General features: G+C 38.5%; 1 protein-coding gene across 2 annotated transcripts; it reads right to left on the bottom strand.

Annotated features, from left to right (window-relative positions):
* Positions 1–55: 55 nt before the first annotated feature.
* Positions 56–16,115, bottom strand: sh3d21 (SH3 domain containing 21). Of its 2 annotated transcripts, XM_041987476.1 has the most exons (17): positions 15,950–16,114; positions 15,295–15,452; positions 15,146–15,203; positions 14,422–14,531; positions 13,933–14,023; positions 13,793–13,854; positions 13,671–13,710; positions 13,120–13,214; positions 10,605–10,706; positions 10,174–10,225; positions 7,236–7,286; positions 7,036–7,153; positions 5,597–5,768; positions 4,892–4,972; positions 4,102–4,298; positions 3,554–3,617; positions 56–3,416 (listed from the first exon to the last, which is right to left on the bottom strand). In XM_041987476.1, the coding sequence occupies exons 1-17, from the start codon at positions 15,951–15,953 to the stop codon at positions 3,384–3,386; spliced, it is 1,488 nt and encodes a 495-aa protein (XP_041843410.1). In that variant the 5' UTR covers positions 15,954–16,114; the 3' UTR covers positions 56–3,383. The 2 variants fall into 2 exon arrangements, with proteins under 2 accessions (XP_041843410.1, XP_041843411.1); XM_041987477.1 differs by lacking the exon at positions 7,236–7,286 and having other exon boundaries at positions 15,950–16,115.
* Between the last annotated feature and the right edge of the window lie 4,759 nt (positions 16,116–20,874).

Raw genomic sequence — 20,874 nt, 5'->3', positions numbered from 1 at the left:
AGGAACCACTGCAAATGTAGTTTCAATTGAAACTATTGCTTCAGCATCCATTTTATATTATTTCTAATTTAAATTCTGAACTTTTTTTTTTTTTTTTTTTTTTAACTAACCAACTCATGAGTTCCAAAAAGCTTCACTTTTAAACTGTTTTCTTTACTACCAGCAGATTAGTCAAAGTTGTTTTAAATTCCACCATTAATATGGTGCACTGAGCCGAGCTGTCGTCACCTTGGATCTACAGTATTCCATTTATGCAGAATGAGTCAGATATTCGAAAGCGGTTTGCTATGATTTATTGCAGTCCAAGCAACGCTTGTTATTGCTGAGATTATTAATTTGTTAGAGGTCAGTGCAAAAGCATAATGTTCAATTGCAAATGCCGAGCTTCACAGAAAGAGCGTAGGGGTAAGGAGACATGGTCTTAATGACAATCATTCAACATAGATTTTAAGAATAACATTTTTTGTGGATGTCTCTGGAACACCAGGGCCTGATGAGCTCCAACTGTGGTTCAGATGTGTGCTCTGTGCTGTGCATCTCTACTCATCCTTGCAATGTGTCCCAGTGTCACCATTTCTATCGTCACCATTATCATTTAGAGCCAAAATTAAGACTTCACACTTTGTTTTAAAGATAGTTTAGTCAAAGAATAGTCATTTTTAATATACTTCTCCCCTCTGGCTTCAATTGTCCAAAAATGTTTTATTAATCCCCCCCACCTCCACTGTTATCAACATCAGAGGTGATGAGTCACCATTTTATGAGTGAGAATGTTTCTGAGTGACACAAGTTGGCTTTTCCACTTAACAGAAAAAAATGACCGCAAACTGTAGGATTCCTGCACTTTTAGTCAGAGTTCGCTCAACTCTTAAACTTTCAAAGTTACCACCTCTTTTTCTGCTTTTCTGTTTTGTTTTATCTAAAGCGAAGTTACTTTTATAAGGTTATTTCCACCAGTTGTGCATTCACTTAGAAACACAGCACGTCTCTGTGTAGAAAAATGGATAAGCAGCGCCCTCTAGTGGAGCGATGCAACATCACAGTGATAAAAATGGGGGGATATTTTTAAGCTAATTTCCGTGTATCTTCCAACTCTAAATTAAATATACTTGCATCTATATTCACTTGAATCATTTTAGGTCATAAATAAAATATTCCCCTGTGGACACTAATGTCCTCACCCAAGTTAAAATGGTCAACAAAGCAAGTTACCTTACACAGAAGAGCCAAAATGATAACATGCAGACAGATGCAGCATCTTTAAACTAAAGAGATAGCAGGACCACAGGACAAGCTGATTTTTGTGAATAAATTGGTCACAAAAAGTGCCCGAAGAAGAAAACATGCAAGTTGATTATATCGATTTAAAAATATTAATAAAATTATAAAGTAGGAGTCCATTTTCCTTCCATGTTACCATATTCCAGAGTTCTGGCACAGATGAAGAATACAAAATGCAAGCTAAAAAAAAAGACGAAAAAGTCTGAAACCTGAACACCACTAAATAAGATTCGCAGCCAGATAAAAAAGATCAAATCTTTCATAGGTTTTATTGGAAAAGTCACATGACTTGATCTTTAATGAACAGCACAACCAATCGGGCACAAGCAGCAGGGAAGAGGGCTGCTGCTGGGATGAGTCCATTAAGTATGAGGTAGATAAACTTGGAAAAAAAGCTTTTAAAGTTAATAGAACAGGAAGGATTCACAAAAGCCACCATCTTTATGTAGAATAATGCTCCTTTCTACTATTCAGCAACTACACTAGAGGCAAAGTAATGGCTGTATAATGACATGGCCACTTTCCCTCCTGATTTTAATCCTGTTGAGAACCTGTGAGCTCTTCTTAAATATTTTATGTATTTGAGGCAAGAGGTGACATCTCTTAACAATATATAGGAGGCTATAGTTGCTGGTTAAGCTAAAGTTGACCATAAACAAAAGACAAATTTGAAGTTTTTTAACAGTGGTTTCTAATGCATGTAGGGATGTTCCCATACCTTCTTTTATTGCCTTATACTAATTCCGATACCTGTGGTTTAGGTATCTGCCGATAGAGTACTGATCTGATACCTGTGTTCTTTTATTAAGAGGTATATTAAATTTATAATTTATATAAATTATATTTATTATAGACTTTGTTCTTCGATAATTTTGTTACTAGCATAAGTTAAACTATAAAGCATGAATTAACACATGAGAACAATGGTTCACCTACAACAATGTAGTTGAACTCAAATCAAAGAATTTCTATTAAAAAGAAAATGTGGAATTGTATTTGAAGTGAACATTTTCCACGACGGGCAGGCTGGTCGTTCAGGAAATTTCAGCCTCGCATGTTAGGCATGTTGCTGTTTTGCCAGTGAGATTTTCTAATAAGTGATGTCACCAAATTGCTGGCATAACACTAAATGTTAGCACAACAGGGACTCGGGTGCAGCTGCTTTTCAGCCTAAAAGTCAAAGCAGTTGTCATGCAAGATTGTGTCACTTCTTGTGTCTGTGTGTGGTAATGTTGGTGGGGTTGGGCAGGAAAAAAATTTATTCCGTTTCCATGGTATCGGATGGTGTTTATACAGAAATAATCGCCCAATGCCCTCTTTTTAAGGGGATACAGGATTAGCAAGTATTTCCGATACTATCGGTATCGCCTCAACTGTAAATGCATATACTAGAAAATGAGAATAAAAGGTTGAGTAGGAAGAATGCTCATTTCGGATTAAGCCACGTAATAATTCCACATGTTCCTGAAAAAGACAAAACTATCTGCTTTGTTTACCAATCAGATTTATGATTCTCAAGAAATATAAAATGCCTCAGAAGTATCAACACAGTTCAACTCACCTCTATGTCAGTAGTCTTTCCTTTATTAACGTTAAGGTAACAATATTTCTTTTAAATGAATTTTTTTTTTCCTCTTTGTAAAAGACATCACATTATTTCCCGTTATGTACAGGTACGTATATTACAAGTTCCACTGAGGCATTAAAAAGAGCCTTCAATGAACCCTACAGTAAAAAACACAGTAAGTGTGACAGTGGAAACATAACAGTGTAAAACAAATTATCTTCCAAGCGTAGTCCAGAAAGGACCGTTACTTGTGATTTCCAGCATTCATATCGGCTATGCAACAGCATTGAACAGCATATTATTTATTAAGTCCCTTTGAGGATCAAAGAATGAGCTTGTTCTTATGTCTGTAAATACTTTTGAAAGTAGCCCCTCACTTGTATATATTCAGTTGGGTGCGCCCCCCCCCCCCCCCCCCCCCCCCCCCCCACTTGGTGTCAGAGAAATAGTCATATCTAGTTAATATTTGCAGTCCACAGCGCCTGCGTACCACAGTGTCAGACCAACAGCTCAATGTCTGTGTTGAGATTAATGATTAATGCTTCGTCTTCAGTGTGTCCACTTCCTCCTGCATGGAGATAAAATGGTTTATTCATCAGTTAATTGCACTGTAGTCATGATCTTCAGAGTCCCAACTTCTTGTTTTTTTTGTGGTAATATGCAGCAGTCATAGTTGATGTAAAACTAAAGTCATGTTCCACTGACCTTCAGAGCTAGGCGTTTGTTTCTTTCCTCCTTCAGTTCTTCTTTCATTTCCTGCATGTCTTGTCTTATCAAAAGAGTCAAAAACAAAAATGAGGAAGATGTGGACACGGTTTGGTCACATTGAGCAGACTACACTGTCGAAAGCCTCTCAGATCAGATAAGTGGTAGACTCTTTTTTTTTCACAGCCAATGTTTTGACATGTTGTTGTTAAAGAAAAGCACAAAGATCTCTGTTTGAAATCACATATGGACCCTTCCACATGTTTAATTATCACCAGTATCACTGCAAATTAAAGAGACTAAAGATACAACAGATTTTCTCTGGGGAGCATGTGTGTTTACGGTTTATATTTCTATCTTAGGTTTGGATAAATCATTTCCTGTGTCCTCTAACGTCAGATAGGAAAATCTCTGTTGTTTTCTGGGAAAGATGAACAACCAGAGTGTTCCGATTTTACAATTAAAGAGATTCATTACTTCACTAAATGCTCTTTTAACTGACTACATTTCTCGGCTGTTAAAGTAAATTAAAAACCAGAAGCACTCACTCATGTCGCGTTTGAAGCAGCTCCAGAGCCATCCTCAGCTCTTTGATCTCGGCCTGCAGGCTGTCCACAGTTGGCACATCTCCTTTATGATTCACAATTTTGTTACCCACAACGACTTTAGGTGGTGTTGGTCGTGCTGGAGGCGGCGTCTTGTGCAGAGGTTCAAGCTTTATGAGTGGCGGCACATTTTCTGTACTCTGCAATGATTTAAGTGCATCCATCAATTATGGGTTGTCCTTCCAACAAATTATGGGATGCCTTCATCTAATTTCTTTTTGTCGCATTCAGATGTTGTCTCTGCTAAAGCACATATCTTGCTCAACATCACACTCAGAATATTCTATAGTTTGCATAGACTTCCTGTGCAACAAGCTTATTCTGTTTGCACATAAAGCTACTATAGAAATCTGGTGCTAACCAGATTGCTTAGAACTGAAGGCATCTAAGAATCTAAGACTATGCACGAATCAAAACTGAAAGCACGTAGTCTATTTTTTTTGTAGTGCAGGCCCTAACTAATTGGTTACATGTCCCTTGATGCATAAATATCCAAGAGCACAAGTTTTATGAGCACAGACATGTTTTATGCTTGTGAGTGGCCATGTTTGTAGACAAGAGGTTTGTGCAAACAACACTGTGTCCATGCAGATGTGCAGTTTTCGGGAATGGATGTAAAGGCAGAGTTTTGGAGGTGACCATTACAACATCTGAATGTGAAAACAGGCTTAAACTTAGTGGGATATTATTTCAAAATAGCTAGAAACAGGTGTATTCAGTCTGTTTTACAAACCTTTTGCAAGATGGGCAGTTTGTCTGATTGTGTTTTTTTTGGTGATGGCTCTGGTTCTGTCTGGTCTGATTGACTCAGTGGCTGCAAAAGAGAAATAGTCAAGTTCATTTGCATAAAGTGCTATCTTAACAACAAAGTTCAAAATAAAATGGTACTTCAGCAAAGTCAGTTATTTTCCCAGAATGATTTCATAACTCAGGCTGGGTTGCTTGTGTTGTTGTGTTGTTGCTGCTTGTGTATTGGGAATGTGAGTGCCTCATAAAAGGAGCCTCTATCATATTCATATTCATGAATATATTACATGGCTTTCATACAAGTGGAAAGTCTGTCATGTCCTTTTTGTCTTACTCTAAAATTCAGCAATGAAATAGGAGCAATTATTTTAAGATGTGTCCTGGAAATAAGTCCAGTCTATAAAAGGTCTTTTGTCTAAAAGCCACCCATGAGGCAGTCTGGGAAACATTTTCTTAAAATAAAAAAAAGATAACAATATGCTTCTATTTCAAAAGATGAGACTAGCGTTGCTGGCAGGTATGCACCAGATACAACAGGAAGTTGTGACACTGTTGCAGAGGTCTTAAGCTGCATCTTCAGAAACGGTTACTAACACTACCTTTGTGGTTTACCAGGATGTGATGTAAGTTATTTTTGTGAAATGCTAACCTATCATGGAAAAAAAAACAAAAAATCAAACTTGGACTGTACTTGTGCTGCTGTGGCAAGGCCAGATGGTGGTCTCCTCTGTGGGGGTTTGGCTCTGTTTGCAGTAGGATGACTCAGCTTTTCAGTCTGCACATCCAACCCATCAAATTGATCAGCTTCTTCCTTCTCCTCCGGCTGTTTTTGTGAATCAGGAGTTGCATCACCATTGGTTCTACTGAATATTAAAAAAAAAAAAAGATTGTATTTCTCAGTCTAAAAGTGGGGAACATCACTTTGTAAAAGAAGCATAACTAGACTAGGTGAATATGTCAATTTACATTGTACAATCCATAGTTTGTTTTTCAGAAGGGGAAGAATGGTATTTGAATGTGGTTTTCTGGGTGTCTGAATGCTAACTGTTGCAGGTGCAAAGCAAGGCAGCTGAGGTCTTGAAGTCTATTTTTATATGAGTTGTTTAAACCTGATGTAAAATAAGTTTCACCACAGATAGAAATACTGAAGTAGTGTGACAGCGAATCTGCAAAAGTAATGCACCAAATTCAAAAGGAAAAATGAAATCTTCATGTTCAGATTTCTTAGTCTTGATATAAAACATTAAACAAAGCACTGGCAGCCCATTTTTGGCTTCTTGTGTTCTTAGGTTGAGTGAACTGTATAACTTTTGATGAGAAAATGTAATTAACTGCAACAGAGAGGAAAAAACAAAGAAGGCAAGAAAGAGTTTCAACTTCCCACTTCAGAGGTACAGTGAATGCAGCATGACTTGAAGTTGTAATTGGTGTAGATAAAGATAAGGAGGGTGGATAATTTAACTTTGAGCTGATAATGTTACACAACAGAACCTGAACAGCTTGTTATAGGAGATGTTTACAGACCTAAAGAGCCACAAACAAAGTTACAGGGTTTTGTTTTCAGAGTTTTTTAAATGAATACTTGCTCTCAAGCACAGAAAATGTTTTTTTTTTTTCTCATAATATATTCCCCTCATTGTTTTTACATAATCCACTTGTATTTAAAAACCCTGGGTGATACATTTATAAATATGAAGTGTACCCCATACAGACATATTTAGTTGGAAACAGTTTTTATAACTCCAATAGCAGTTCCTTCAAGCCAGGGTTGTTTTTGTTTTCTCTGTTTAGTGTGTGACTGATTGTATGTAGTTTGCCCAGGAAGCAGGAAATGGGCTGGTCTCATCTGTTTTGGTCTGATCTGACTCATCCCAGAGTTTCCACTGAGCTACTAAATGCCAGGCATCCTGGCATTCTTCTTTAAGAACTCCATGACGACCAGTGGCGGCAACCAAAACCTTTAACATCTAAAAGGCTCCGTTTGTGGTGCCAGACCAAGGAGAAGAAAGTGTTCCTGACCTTTTTCAAATGCTTTATTTTTTAAAGGTTACAAATGATTAACTATTCATTTTCCAGAGATTATTAAATTGCTTTCCACTGAGATTAGTAAGTATTCTTTGGATGACTTACTTGGGTAAAACTTTGTTAGGTTTGTCTTTAACTGGAGGTGGACCAGGTTTGTTGAAGGATGGTAGCTTGACTTTGGTTGGAGGATTGCTTCTCAAATCTTTAGGCTCTGGCTTATCATCTGTTAAACAAAAGCATCACATTACTCAATCTGTATCAGAATAAAATCACCCTATTAATGTTATACTGAAAGCCATCCACACCTTTTGTCTTTAACAAACCCCCTTTCTCCATTGCTGAAACCTCTGTTTTCACTGAAAGAAAAGTAGTCAATGTCAGTTTACCTCAAAATACCAAAAGCTGCACTTACACTATTACAGTGACAGTATTTGGATCATTGACATATATAAGCCACATAAGAAAATGCAGTGATGTCCTACTTTGAGTTTATGTCAGAAATATGTTGCAGCTTGGATTTATTATCCAAACGAAATAATGTTGAAAGTACACTCCATCTGCAGCACATTTCCTAAGTGTTTTTCTGGTTGCTGCATGAGCGGATATAGAGCGGGTTGCTGCTATGTTTCATGCATGCTCAGCAAACCTCCACTCATTTGAGCAGTCATATGATGCTTTTTGGGATTTCCAACATCCTTCCTGTACATCACAACTTTTTGTGCCTATAAATGGTCAGAATAAGTATTCTCCAAAGGAAGTGATTCTTTCTTCAAGAAACGTTTGTTCTTAATTTCCCTGAAATGTCTTGTTTGTAGTCTGAACTTTTCTTCCTCATGCCAGCATTGGGCTTCAAAGCATTTATCAGATCTGATGACGTTGACTGTCCTGTAGATGAATAAAGCTGGAAATATTTTACATTTTTTAAAAGTAAGCTGAGATTTTAGACAAGACCAATTGACCATCCTTTTCTAGGCCAGTGTCATCTGCTTCAAACTATCCCCCATAATGCTGACGTGTTGCTGCGAAACAAGGCGTTTCCCACTGAGTTAGTGATTTTTATTTATTTTTATTTGTATGAGGAATTTTTTTTTCTTTTTTTTTTGGTGAAGTATTTATGCTCAATTAGTAATGAGGTAAAAACACCCTCTATGCCTTGCCTGCGGGAATTTTGCCAGTACAGCAAACTGTCTGCAGCTGAAAAACTTTGATCTTCCCCATCATGTAACGCATTTTAACACAATGCCTGTTTAATGGCTTCTTTGCCACAAACTAACAATGAACAGCTGAACTCAGACTTTGCTGTTTTTTGACCAAAAAGACCAGAGTAGGTCATTTAAAAGGGGGGCTTTTAAAGAAACAGGAGCTAAAAGTGAGTTTGTTTTTAGACAAAAGGTGATGAGGGGCTGAAACGGTATATGGTATCAGAAAATGTTTATTTTTTATTTCATTAATCATGTAAACCTACGTTAGTAGCAATGATATTCTAAATATATGAATGAGAATAATTGCAGCTCTTTATTAAGGTTTAAAATCTCATACAGGTGTGGTGTCTCATCAGCGTACCAAAGCAAAGTATTCATCCCCACAGATTTGTATGTGTTTTCGTTTTGCCAGAAGCTATAATGCTGCTCTTGAAGTATTGCGGTTTTAATGTAGCTGAAAAGAATGCTGAAGGCATGAAACTGTTATCTAGTTTAAAGGAAGGAATGTTAAAGATTTAATTTCAGGTCACACCTGTATCCAAAAGCTGCATAGCCACTCTTACAAACAGCACCACCAGAAATTTATCAGTGACAGACACTGGTGCATTTGATAGAAAATAATACAGCCTATGACTTTGCCTCAGAGAGGGTAAATGGTTTAACATTTTCAGTGTCTGGATACTGAAGATTGTGCCACAGTCGTCTACAGATTGTTATGGAAGTAATTTGCTTATATCAGTTTATGATGAGAAACCTGGTTACAGAACTGCTGCAGTGCTAAAACCTCAAGAATAAAAAAAGGCTAAATATGTTCCCCTGTGTTCAGAGCAGTAAAATCACAGATGCATAATTGAGCAAGTGGAAACACATGAAGCCTACCTTGAGTTCTAGGAACATTGTGCAATATTCCCTCTCAAGCAAAGCATCCACAGAGCAGTGGTGGCTAAAGTGCTGCTTCTTGCTGGTTGTGAAAATGTCTGTGACAGAGCTCTCCTCCATCCCCCTCCACCCCCCACCCATTTCCTCCAAGTCTCCTGAACTGTGTCACATGACCAGTTTAACCATCCCCCATCGCACTGTAGTCTGAGACATCCTGTAAAGCTCTTATTTTTATATACTGTCAGGGAATATGAAAGTACACTGATATGAGTTAATTCAGGTGAAAATGCTGAGTAGTGGTTTGTGTAGCAGTATGTTTTTTTTTTTTTTCTCTCTCTCTGAAGAGGGTCCAGATTTTGTATGTTACCAAGGAGGGAGTTTGAAACTTAAAGTTTATGATGTTGAAAAATTTTGCATCTTACATGCAAAAACATGAGCCACATCCTGTTTTGTGGAACTTGCTGATAAATCTTTTACATCTTCTTGCTTCAGAGGATGTTGCTGTGTATTGATCATGTGCTGTACAGTAAGATCATGTAGACCATGTTAAATCATTGTTTTTCACGGTTTTTAAATTTCAGTGAAGAGAATTCTTTGAGTGACTACACTCCCGGTTCAGTGAGTTTATTCAGGAGCCTCAGGGCAAAAAGCGTCCGTCTAGTTCCCTTTGCATGGTGATTATGAATACCTTGTATCTACATCTGAACAGACTATGCAACAGATACAGTGGCAAATGAAGCATCATTATGTAAGACATATTTGGCCTACGAAGAAAAAAGAAAAGACAAGGCGTTCTGTGCAGATTCACTCACCCCACCCCCCACCCCCCCCTTCAGTTAACAGTCCTGAAAATCCTGAAACTTTACGATTTTAAAAACTTATGCAACCAAAAGGAAAGAAAACAAATGGGTAACGGCAGTACTAAAAATGGTCCATAGAAGTGTCTGGAAAATGTGCATAAATGTCTCCTGAATCTCTGTTTATATTTAGGTAAAATCTGTGCAGTCTTTTTTGTTTTTTAACCTAATATCTAGTGGTTAAAACATGAAGCCACTTATAGGTTTGAAATTGTTTCAGCTGTTCATTCGGGGGCTATTTTATTTGTTTTACTACAGCTTAAACCAAAATTATGGCCACAATGCAAAAATATGCCTTTTCTTACCTGAGAATTTCTTGCTGATGGTGCGTACAGGCGGTTGGCTTGTGGTCCCAGACTAAATAGAGGAGAAACAGAAACTTGAGCAGGCTGACTTAGTATATGTCCTTTTGCATCACAAGCAGCTATGATCTACATACTTTTTCCACAATGGAAAATTTTCAGTGAGTAATAGAAGATGTTTAAAGACAAGCCTTAGTCATAACAGAGTATGGGCTGCAGAAGCTGACTGAAAATAAACAGAAAAATGGTAGTTTTCATTTTAAGGACATTTCCAAATAATGACAGAAAAAAAAGTTTGAAATAATTAATGGTATTTACTCTCAATGCCCAAGGTTTCATGGCAGTCCAGAAGGATGGTCAAATTCCTCTTGGATAGGTTACATATAAGGTCCACTTGAACAAGTATTTGTTTGAGACTATTTTTGTTCACTCACTTGCTTACTCTCCTTTGGTGGGATCACCATAACAAAGTTGTCCGGAAAGAGGCCGCAGCGGCCGTTTAGCTCTCCCTCCCACCAACCTTCATCTTCTGCTTCCTTCAGATGGAGATTAAAGTGTCACATTAGAGGCTCAAACATGGCTCTATCCTTTGGGATGTGAAATTACTGAACAAGAGGTTGCTGCAAGGTCAAGCAAAACATGTCATTTTTATCTAAGAGCGAAGCACAAGTTTGAGTAACTTCCACATTTATGCCATTAAGGAAGGTTCACGTCACATTTATGCTCACTTTGTTTCGTGTCATAATATAGTAGAGTTCCAGTTTTCAGAAAAGTCCTGAAGTTGTTTGCTTGGCATTTTACTTTGACAATACATAAACAGGAAGTAAAACTATTGTACAGTTAGGTTACAAAATATGCTTCCAATGGCCAAGAACTGCTTAAGATTTAAATAAAATATTTGCGATAAACCTTGTTTGTATAATTGCATCTCTCCAACCAATAAAAGTGGACTTATCATATAAAGCTGAATTTGCCTTATAATAATACATCATGACACAACCAGGTTGTACAGGATTAGGAGGGAATCACAGAAGCCAAATTACTAAACATATTTAATAACTCTACTCCCACGTAAAGCTGTGGGCTGTTTTTTAGACATGTTAATCTAGTTAAAGCTACTTAAGAATTAAGTGAGTTGCAGTTGAATCAGATAAACTCCAGTCAATGAAAAATCTATCTTTTTTGTATTTTGCAGGAAAAGTGAAGCATAGTGAGCTTTATCTGAGCATGAACATGTCACAGGCAGCAGCAACTCTCATCTGACGTCCGCCAGTTGCATTTTTTTTTTTAAGATTGTGGTTTTTTCTAAGTTATAATCTTAAAATTGTGTAGTTGTACACCAGATGTTATTAGCCGGATAAAACTGCCACAACTTTAATAATAAAGATCTATTTCCATGAAGTTCCATTCATCCAGGCTAAAAGTCATCCTTAAATGGCTTTAAGTGTTTCAGAGCAGGTATTTAAACTGACTCTTGCTCAGCCTGAAGTGAACTGTGAATTGCATTGCATGTTGTCTAAACAGCCCAATAAAGAAAGCAGACTCTCATGCACCTATAAATGCTGAAGGATACTACCATTTCACTCAGTTTCAGCCTCAAAGGCCAAACAAGTGCCAGCTCTTTTGTTTCTTGTCTGGTGTGGTTAAAAGTTTGCAGCAGTTATGACTCAAAACTGCACAGTTTGCACTACGTGGCAAAAGACAACTGCACATCAGTTTGAGAAAGCTTGTCACTTCATCCACAGGAACAGTCTTTGGTGCATTTTGCAAGCTTATAAAATACCATCAGAGATCATCCATGCCATTAAAAGCTTTTACAACAACTTCAAATGCCAAGTATGGTGCAGCAACATCAACGTTGAAGTGAAAACTGGCATTAGAAAAGCCCCTTTCAACATAATCATTGACCGGGTCATGGAAAGAAACAGCAGAAGATCAGCACAGAAGCATCAAATGAATCCTCTTTTACACACTACAAGATCTTGAGTTTGCATTTACCACTGATGTCAAATTCACACCAGCATATGCAGGAGAAAACACAATGCATCAGCAGCTTTGCAGACCAGGTGGGCCTGAAGATCAGCCAGAAGAAAACAGAAGTTATGACCCACAACATCTCAAATCTGATACAAGTTAACAGTTGTGAACACCTACCAGTAACAGAGGAATTTACATATCTCTGCAGCACAGTCACACATGATGGAGTGAACCGTGACGTCAAGAACAGACTAAATAAGGGCAGAGATGCTTTTAATGTTTGGAGATGAAGACACTACAGCACCAAGACCAAGTTAAGACTTTACCAGAGCTGTGTTTTTACTATACGGATGTGAATGTTGGTGGATGACAAGAGGATCTTATCAAGCAGTCAACCTCCAGAAGAATACTACATATATTCTGGCCAGAAACCATCTCCAATGAAGATCTGCTTGATAGATGCAAAGAGGAAAGCATGAAAACTGTCATTCTGCAGCAGTGCTGGATTGGACATGTCTACTAGAAAACCCCCAGGCCACATTACACAAATAGCAGAAGGCAAACGTAAGAGGGGAAGGCCACAAAACGCCTGGCATCAAATGGTGGAGTACAAGATTAAGATCCTTAATCACATCTGGGGAACGGTGATCAGGCCCAGAATTGGCCCAGAATCATCTAGCATGGTGATCCTTCATTGCTGCCATACATGCCAGCTAAGCATAAAAAGGCACAGTGTAAGAAGCTCCTACGTGCATGTCAGTATACCCTAAAGATTATCTTGTGCACACAGGTACATGATTTTCTTGAGAGTGAAGCAACTGGTCTGTCTGGTTGAGCAATGTGCTACACTGTACACAAACTGCTGTGTACACAAACAAGTTTTACACCCGGAGGAGCTTATTGCCTGCTGAAAGAACACCGCCAGAGGGAAACATGAGATATGATGCTATAAAATGACAGTAGTTCTCAAACCTTGCTCAATATCACTACAACATCTCCTTTTTTCAGGTCCAGCTCATCCTCTGCTTTGGCTTTGTAGTCAAACATGGCCTGGCAACAATCGACAGCTGAGGAATGTAGAAGAGATGACATGAGTAAGTGACCTTACAGACACTGAGTCTTGCATTGCATAAATGATTGGAATAAGAGGTTGCTGCAAAGATGAATAATCCTTTCCGCCTCACAGTACTGACTCATAAGTAGAAAGAGCTTGTGACCGACAATGTGAAGATAAAAGTTATAAACCTTTAACCCTGACGACATTTCATTTCTAATGTTCTTTGTATGGTAATTAATCCAGTTATTGTAAAAGCTCTTTGTCTGACCACACCTAAGCCATACAGGTGAGAGCAGGGGAATTGCCACTTTTGACACATTGTGTCAAGATATAAATAAACCAGCCAAACAGCTTTTTAAATGCTGCTCATGAACATCTTATATAAGGCATTTCTTTCTGTATGCTTAACATTACAAACAAGCATTCTAGGCACTTTTGATGAGACTTAAGAGAAGTGTGAACTTACAGTTTTTTGCTTTGTGCCTCACACTTGCTCTCTGAGATACCTTTTAATGGGATGAAAACAGCATCAAGTAAGTGGGAAAAAGTCCATACATGTTTGAGAAAACTTGTTCCTGCAAGACATACCTCCTTATTGAACGTGGTGTCGGATAGTTTGGGTCTAATCTTGCCCTCACTGTGCTTCACATCTAGTTAGACATAAATACTTTTAATTAATCTGGAAAATGTGTGAACAAAGAGATTTAACGTATGACTTAACCACTAACCTTTAGGGGAAACAAAAATTTCTTTGACAAAATTTGATGGAAATGCCCCGACTTTGCCATTTTTCACCCCCATCCACCATCCATCTTCAATCTGCCATGTGGAAGAAGAAAAACCGTGACTTAAAAAAAAATAATAATAAAATGAATAAACATTAAATGGCCACATTTACACTTTCAATATATTTTATGCATTGCAGAGATTTAAAATCAGCATATTTTAAGATATCAGTGAAGTTTTGGCTGAGCAAACATTTCCTCAACACCCTGATTTGGATATAAGCTCTGGCTTTGGCTTCAGGAAATGACACGTTGCTACCTTCATTTCTAAACAGTAGTTAACAATGTATGTGTATGTCTTTGGGGGGAATTTGTTCCAGCAGCTATCAGTTTGCTTGACAAGTTATTAACTTAAAGTGTAGTTTGCTGCCAGAGAAAGCAGAGTCACTCCTTATCAAGTCATTTGAGCTGTGATAAGAAAGACCTCTGTACCTCTCTGACGATCTCTATGATCTCGCCAACGACCAGCTCCAGCTCGTCTTCATTTTGTGGACTGTAATGAAAGGCGACCTCGCATTTCCTTGTCTGTTTCACTTTCTTTGCTGAAAGAAGAAAGGATTGTAGCACTCATCACTCAGAGGTGGATGTAAAGCACATAACTCAATCACTGTCATTGTGGGGTTTCTTTTTCTTTTCAGTGTTAAGTTTTGTGTGGTGATGATGTGGTAAACACATTTATGGTTGGCTTTCTGACCACACTGTTAATGTGAGTGCATGGACCACAGTAACCACAAGCTTAAACACCTGTATATTTTTCTTTCCTTTAGTTTAGAAAAGTTACAATAAAAAATACAACGAATTGTAAAGAGCTTTCTTAAATCTTAGAGGATGAATCATTTATCAGCCTAGATGAGTAAATTATATTGCAACATGAAGATATTTTAGTTACAGTATATTTAATCTGCGAATTAAATGCAGTACAATTCTCTACCAGCTGAAGTTAAATTATTTCCAGTGGTGACGATTATCAGCATCAGAATTGTCTAATTTCTCTGTTTGCTCCCAAATATAATATTTACTAAGAACTTCCTGAGGTAAAATAATGCATAATTCCATTATGGATGAATAATTTTGACACTACTATGACCAAGGGGTGAACAGATCCTTCCAAATCTTTAAAGTTATATCAGAGATATTTGCTCAAACTTGGCATTACTTTTTCTGATACTTCTTGGCTCCCTGTTGCTGTCACCCATCAAATACACTGGCACCTCCTACAATGAAAAGCCAGAAATGAGAGAAATGTAACATACATGGACAAACGCAAACCAAAAGATAACATCAATGAAAAAACTGTTGGAAAACCTTAACAAAGTTGGCAGGAAAGATGCCTCTTTTCCCCCTCAGCTCCCCGAGCAGCCATCCTTCTTCGCTAGCCTTGGTGACGTTTTTGACCACATCCCCAGTCCTCACTGTGAGCTCGTCACCCATGGTGCCCTCAAAGTCGAGCAGCACCAGCACCTCTGCAGCACATCCATAAATAGGGCAGAAAATTAGATTCTTTACAGTGATGCATCCTGACATTTCAGAACCAAGATAAACCTCTGAGCAGTGGAGGATATAGTGAAGGATATGGACTTGGAGTGAATCTAGGTTACTACAGACTAATTTAACACTTTTACTTAAATGTGCAAAAAAAATGCATCTTACAAGCCAGAATTTTCTGGCTAGAACAAAAGAAATACAAAGACAGGACAATAAGCTTAACAAAAGTTTGGCAAGATGCGTATTCGGTCTATGCAAAGGTGTGAAGTGGACTTCACATAGCAAGGCTTTAGTTTTATTTGCATGTCAAATTTAAAATACAAATCAGCAGACACAAAGCAACTCCACTCTCTCAGCTGTTCTTTGTGTTGAAATCTAACTCCATTACCAAGCTTTGTCTTTTTTTTTTAAAAAAAAAAGGAAACTGAGAATCAACATATAGAGAAATCCCAACAGTATATTAACAATGACTCACCCATGATATTTTAAAATGTGTTCTTCCTTGGATTTGTTGGTAATTACTTCACACAGCAGCGAACAAACTTCTTGAAAGGAGAACTGAAAGAGTGTGGCTCTGTTGTCTGTCTGAGAGATATGGAAGCCTAGTCCCTTCTTCCTGCTTGTCAAACATTAACATTGAGCAACCTTTCCTGAGGCAAGTCATAGCAAGTCAACAGTAAAGAGTAGGATGGGTCACAGGGCAGGGACTGAGAGAGAGAAGGAGAACAGAGATTGAGAGAAACAGGTAAGACTGGTTTACAGTGAGGGAACAAAGCTCTGATGAAGTGGCTCATGACAATGTAACTAATCTACAACAACAAAAATATTAGAACACTGAAGTCAGAATGCAAATTTGCATGTTATCACCTGTCTGAGTTTTTTTTTTTGTCATCTCTTCTTAGTGTCATATTTCTACAGAATATAAATCCAATTCAAAGTCCATGTGCACATGTGTTTGTGATATTATTCCCTCTTTTAGGTTAAATATTTGGGAAATTTTAAGCAGTGACCTTAAAGTAGTGAATGAATCTGCATTTAAGTTGCTTCTTATTGAATAACGATCTTTTCTTTACAGAGTTTCTTTAGCTCCAAATAATGTCTTATCAGGCTTGATTATATGGATGCTTTTTTAAATTAAATGCTTTCTCTGTTTCCCTTAGTACATCTGAATAATGAGATGTGGGATTTAAAGGTTTGAGCGTCTTTATAATGACGATTATTAAAAAGCCCAAGAAAGAGTTTGCCAGAATTTACTTCTTTAAATGTTTAGACTCTTATAGCACCACTGTAAAGCAGAGGCTTTCTAACAGAGGTCCCAAATTCATTCTACAGCATAATAGTGATCTCAAATAGTCAAAGTATCGTAATAACAAAATGGTTCCAGCAAAAAAAAAGGAACTTTAGAGGGCGGCTGTTTCTGGTGATCTGGGCTAACCAATCTTATGATGAACTGTGTAATAGTTTCACTGTGTAATAGTTTCACGACTTTAACAAAGTTGTGTTGTTTTTGTTTTTTCTTCCTGCTTTTTTATGTTGACATGTTCTGACTGTGGCTGTGAAGTCTGTCTTCAGTTAGAAGAAATCACCCAGGCACATTCTTGTAAAGGCTGATTCATAGTGTTGACTCTACTCAGAGCTTATGATGTAGCCAGCACAATTAATAAATATTATTGCATTTATTCATGTCTGAGTGTGTGTGTGTGTTACTCTGCAAGCAGCTCATGACACTTTGTTTTGAGGTTTCTATTGTGTTGACTTGTGTAGTATATTTCAGAAAGTTTTTATTAAAGTGAATAATTTAAGAGGAAATAGCAGTGTTTATATGTGAGCAGGGATGGACTGGCCATCGGGCACACCAGGCATTTTCCCGATGGGCCAACGTATTATTCAGTCTGACTTATTTTTATAATTAGCTAGCCCATAAAACTCTTAGATCAGCATCTCAATTGATGACAGGGTGGTTTTTAAGTGACACTGGGCTGGCCCAATTAAAATTTTTGACACCATGCCTTTTTCCCTTGTGCCGTTGTAATACATTCATCAAAAATAAAGATGGCAAAGGTATTTATTTTTTAACCACGGGTCCATAAAACACACTGATATGCAGTCCACTGACTCTTTTTAACTGACACAGGGCTGATCCAATCAGATTCTTGATTGTGTGTTTAGTAATAGAGTACTTTTGGGGCCTGAAAAATGTGTTTGAGGCATCTTCTGTGTATTCATGGACAACGTACGGAAATAACATTTATTTCATTTTTATCTAATATTTTGTCCATATATTACACCAATGCAGCTTTGTGTCTATCAGAGAATCCAATAATTCTGGACCTGAATGAATCATTATGTATAGGAAAGAAAAATCTCAGTGAGCAGAGGGACTTTCTGAGCACAGAAAAGTGATTTTTGCAAGCACATCAGTTACATTTTGAGCAGAAAATATTTTTGTGCAAAGAATAACAATCTGAGCAAACAAAAAATAATTCTGTGCACACAAAATGAATACACGCGTTTGTAAATGAACACTAACCAAAAATGTAATGAAGTTTAAAACTAACCACGGATCTGGACTTAAACTATCTTTTACAGCGATACAATGATGCAGCGAAGCAGCCGTTGTCAGGATGACTTTGTCCGAGACTGTGATTGATAAGAATTGTGGCGCATTTATAGCCTTGTAGAAACCCGAGTGAACACACTGACCGTTCTGAGCACGGAAGGTACACAGAGTGTGTGCACAGGTGTATGGCAGAGGATAGATCAGTGTGGGATAAGATGAATAAAACTAAGGGAAATGTTTTTTTTATGGCTCTACATCTACACAGAGAGGAGCAAACGTACATTTCTGCTCAAAATGTAACTGATGTCCCTCTCTAAGTCCCTCTGCTTACTTAGAAATGAAGCACAATAACAATATACACTATATTGCCATAAGTATTCACTCACCCATCCAAATAATTGAAATCAGGTGTTCCAGTCACTTCCATGGGCACAGGTGTATAAAAAAAAATCAAGCACTGAGGCATGCAGACTGTTTCTACAAACATTTGTGGGGGAATGGATATTCCTCAGCAGCTCAGTGAATTCCAGCGTGGTACTGTGATAGGATACCACCTGTGTAACAAGTCCAGTCATTAAATTTCTTCACTCCGGTCAACTATCAGTGGTATCATAGCAAAGTGGAAGCGATTGGGAATGACAGCAACTCAGCCACAAAGTGGTAGGCCCCATAAAATGACTGAGCGGGGTCGGCAGATGCTGAGGAGCCTAGTGCACAAAGGCCGACAACTTTCTGCAGTTGATTGCTACAGACCTCCAAACTTCATGTGGCCTTCAGTGCAACTCAAGAACAGTGCAAAGAGAGCTTTATAGATTGGGTTTCTACAGCCGAGCAGCTACATCCAAGCCATACATCACCAAAAACAATGTATCAAACTCATTTGATTAAGAATGGATGTCTGTTTAGTTCATTCAAGAGTCAAAGCAGATGAGCAAATACGTTTGGCAATATAGTGTGTGTCTTGACTGGAAAGTTATCAGTTTTCTTTCACCCTCAAACACATGGTGAGTACTGCTTTAAGATTCACCATAATGGTGCAGTGTACATTTTTCATTTTATTCATAAATGACACTTTTTGAAAGTATTTAATGGGTCCATTCTCTCTGATTCCCTACTCATCTCTGGCCCTTATGGCTCAAGCTGGCCCAGCTCAAGGGAAAGTTGAGCCATTGTTCAAGTCAGTGGGTAAACTGAGCCATCTAGGGTTAGGTTGACCAATGTACCATTTTTCTGTTAAAACATGCACACAATTAGGGGAGAAAAAAATCAGCAAGATTACTTTGCCTCTTGTCCAACAATCCAAACACAAGCGTGTTATGCAGAGTATTTGAACACAAATGATGAAATAGTGTTCTTACATCACCTGTTCAGTATTTGAATGTCATGTATGTAAGATGTAAAAGATGGGGGCATGCTTTAAAATTGAACCAATCTCTACAAGAGAATTGAATTTATGCTATTAAGAGCAGGGCTATTTTTATTTAGCAACAGTTTGCCTTAGTTGTCCTGATGAATCATGCAGTCTCATCACACCCTACCTGCATTTCTATAGAGTAAGCCTGTGGAACTGGCGAAGGAAGCTTCTTTGAAGTGGTCTGCCACTTCCTTTCCAATCTGTCCTTGCTTGGGCTGTCCCACTTTGTCCTGCTCTTGTCACTTCCTTTTTTTCTTTTATTTATTACAAAATTGAAAAGGGTTGAAATGTCAATCTTTCTTTTTTCTGCGACCATTTTGGTGGAAGTAGTCTATTTAAAACAGAAAAATCTATTATATCATCATCAAAAGCTGTTTCTGTTCGTATCTAATCACTAATCACTTTTATTCTTAGATTGAGCCGCAGGAGGAAAATTGATGACAAATCAAAGAGACGGATAATACGAACGGTAACAAAAGAGCCCAGAAAAACTTCTAAAGAGATTAAAGGTGAACTTCAAGCTCAAGGAACATCAGTGTCAGATCACACCATCCGTTGTCGTTTGAGCCAAAGTGCCAAGGAGGACACCATTGTTGAAAACAAATATAAACATAAAAAAGCCACATTGGAATTTGCCAAACTACATGTTGACAAGCCACAAAGCTTCTGGGAAATGTCCTATGGACAGATGAGACAAAAAAGGAACTTTTTGCCAAGGCACATCAGCCCTGTGATTACAGATGGAAAAATGAAGCAAGAAAAGAACACTGTCCCTACTGTGAAACATGGAGGAGCCTCTGTTATGTTCTGGGGCTGCTTTGCTGCATCTGGCCCCCTCTCCCGTGGGCTCACCAACTGCAGGAGGGGCCATAGGGGTTGGGTGCAGTGTGAGCTGGGCAGCTGCCGGAGGCGGGGACCCTGGTGATCTGATCCTCGGCTGCAGAAGCTAGCTCTAGGGATGTGGAATGTCACCTCTCTGGCTGGGAAGGAGCCTGAGCTGGTGTGCGAGACTGAGCGGTTCCGTCTAGATATAGTTGGACTCACCTTGGCGCACGGCTTGGGCTCTGGAACCATTGTCCTTGAAAGGGGCTGGACCCTCTTCCATTCTGGAGTTGCTCCCGGTGAGAGGTGCCGAGCAGGGGTGGGCATGCTCATTGTGTGCTTGTGTGGACGAAAGGGTAGCTTCCCTCCGCCTTCAGGTGGGGGGACGGGTCCTGACTGTTGTTTGTGCTTATGCACCAAACAGCAGTTCAGAGTACCCACCCTTTTTGGAGTTCTTGGAGGGGGTGTTGGAAAGCACTCCTTCAGGGGACTCCCTCGTTCTGCTGAGGGACTTCAATACCCGCGTGGGCAATGACAGTGAGACCTGGAGTGGCATGATTGGGAGGAATGGCCACCCTGATCTGAATCCAAGTGGTGTTTTGTT

The sequence above is a fragment of the Melanotaenia boesemani genome, chromosome 6 (assembly GCF_017639745.1).
Source record: "Melanotaenia boesemani isolate fMelBoe1 chromosome 6, fMelBoe1.pri, whole genome shotgun sequence".
NCBI lineage: Eukaryota > Metazoa > Chordata > Actinopteri > Atheriniformes > Melanotaeniidae > Melanotaenia > Melanotaenia boesemani.
Note: the sequence above shows the minus strand (reverse complement) of the source record. Positions and strands in the feature narration are given on the sequence as shown.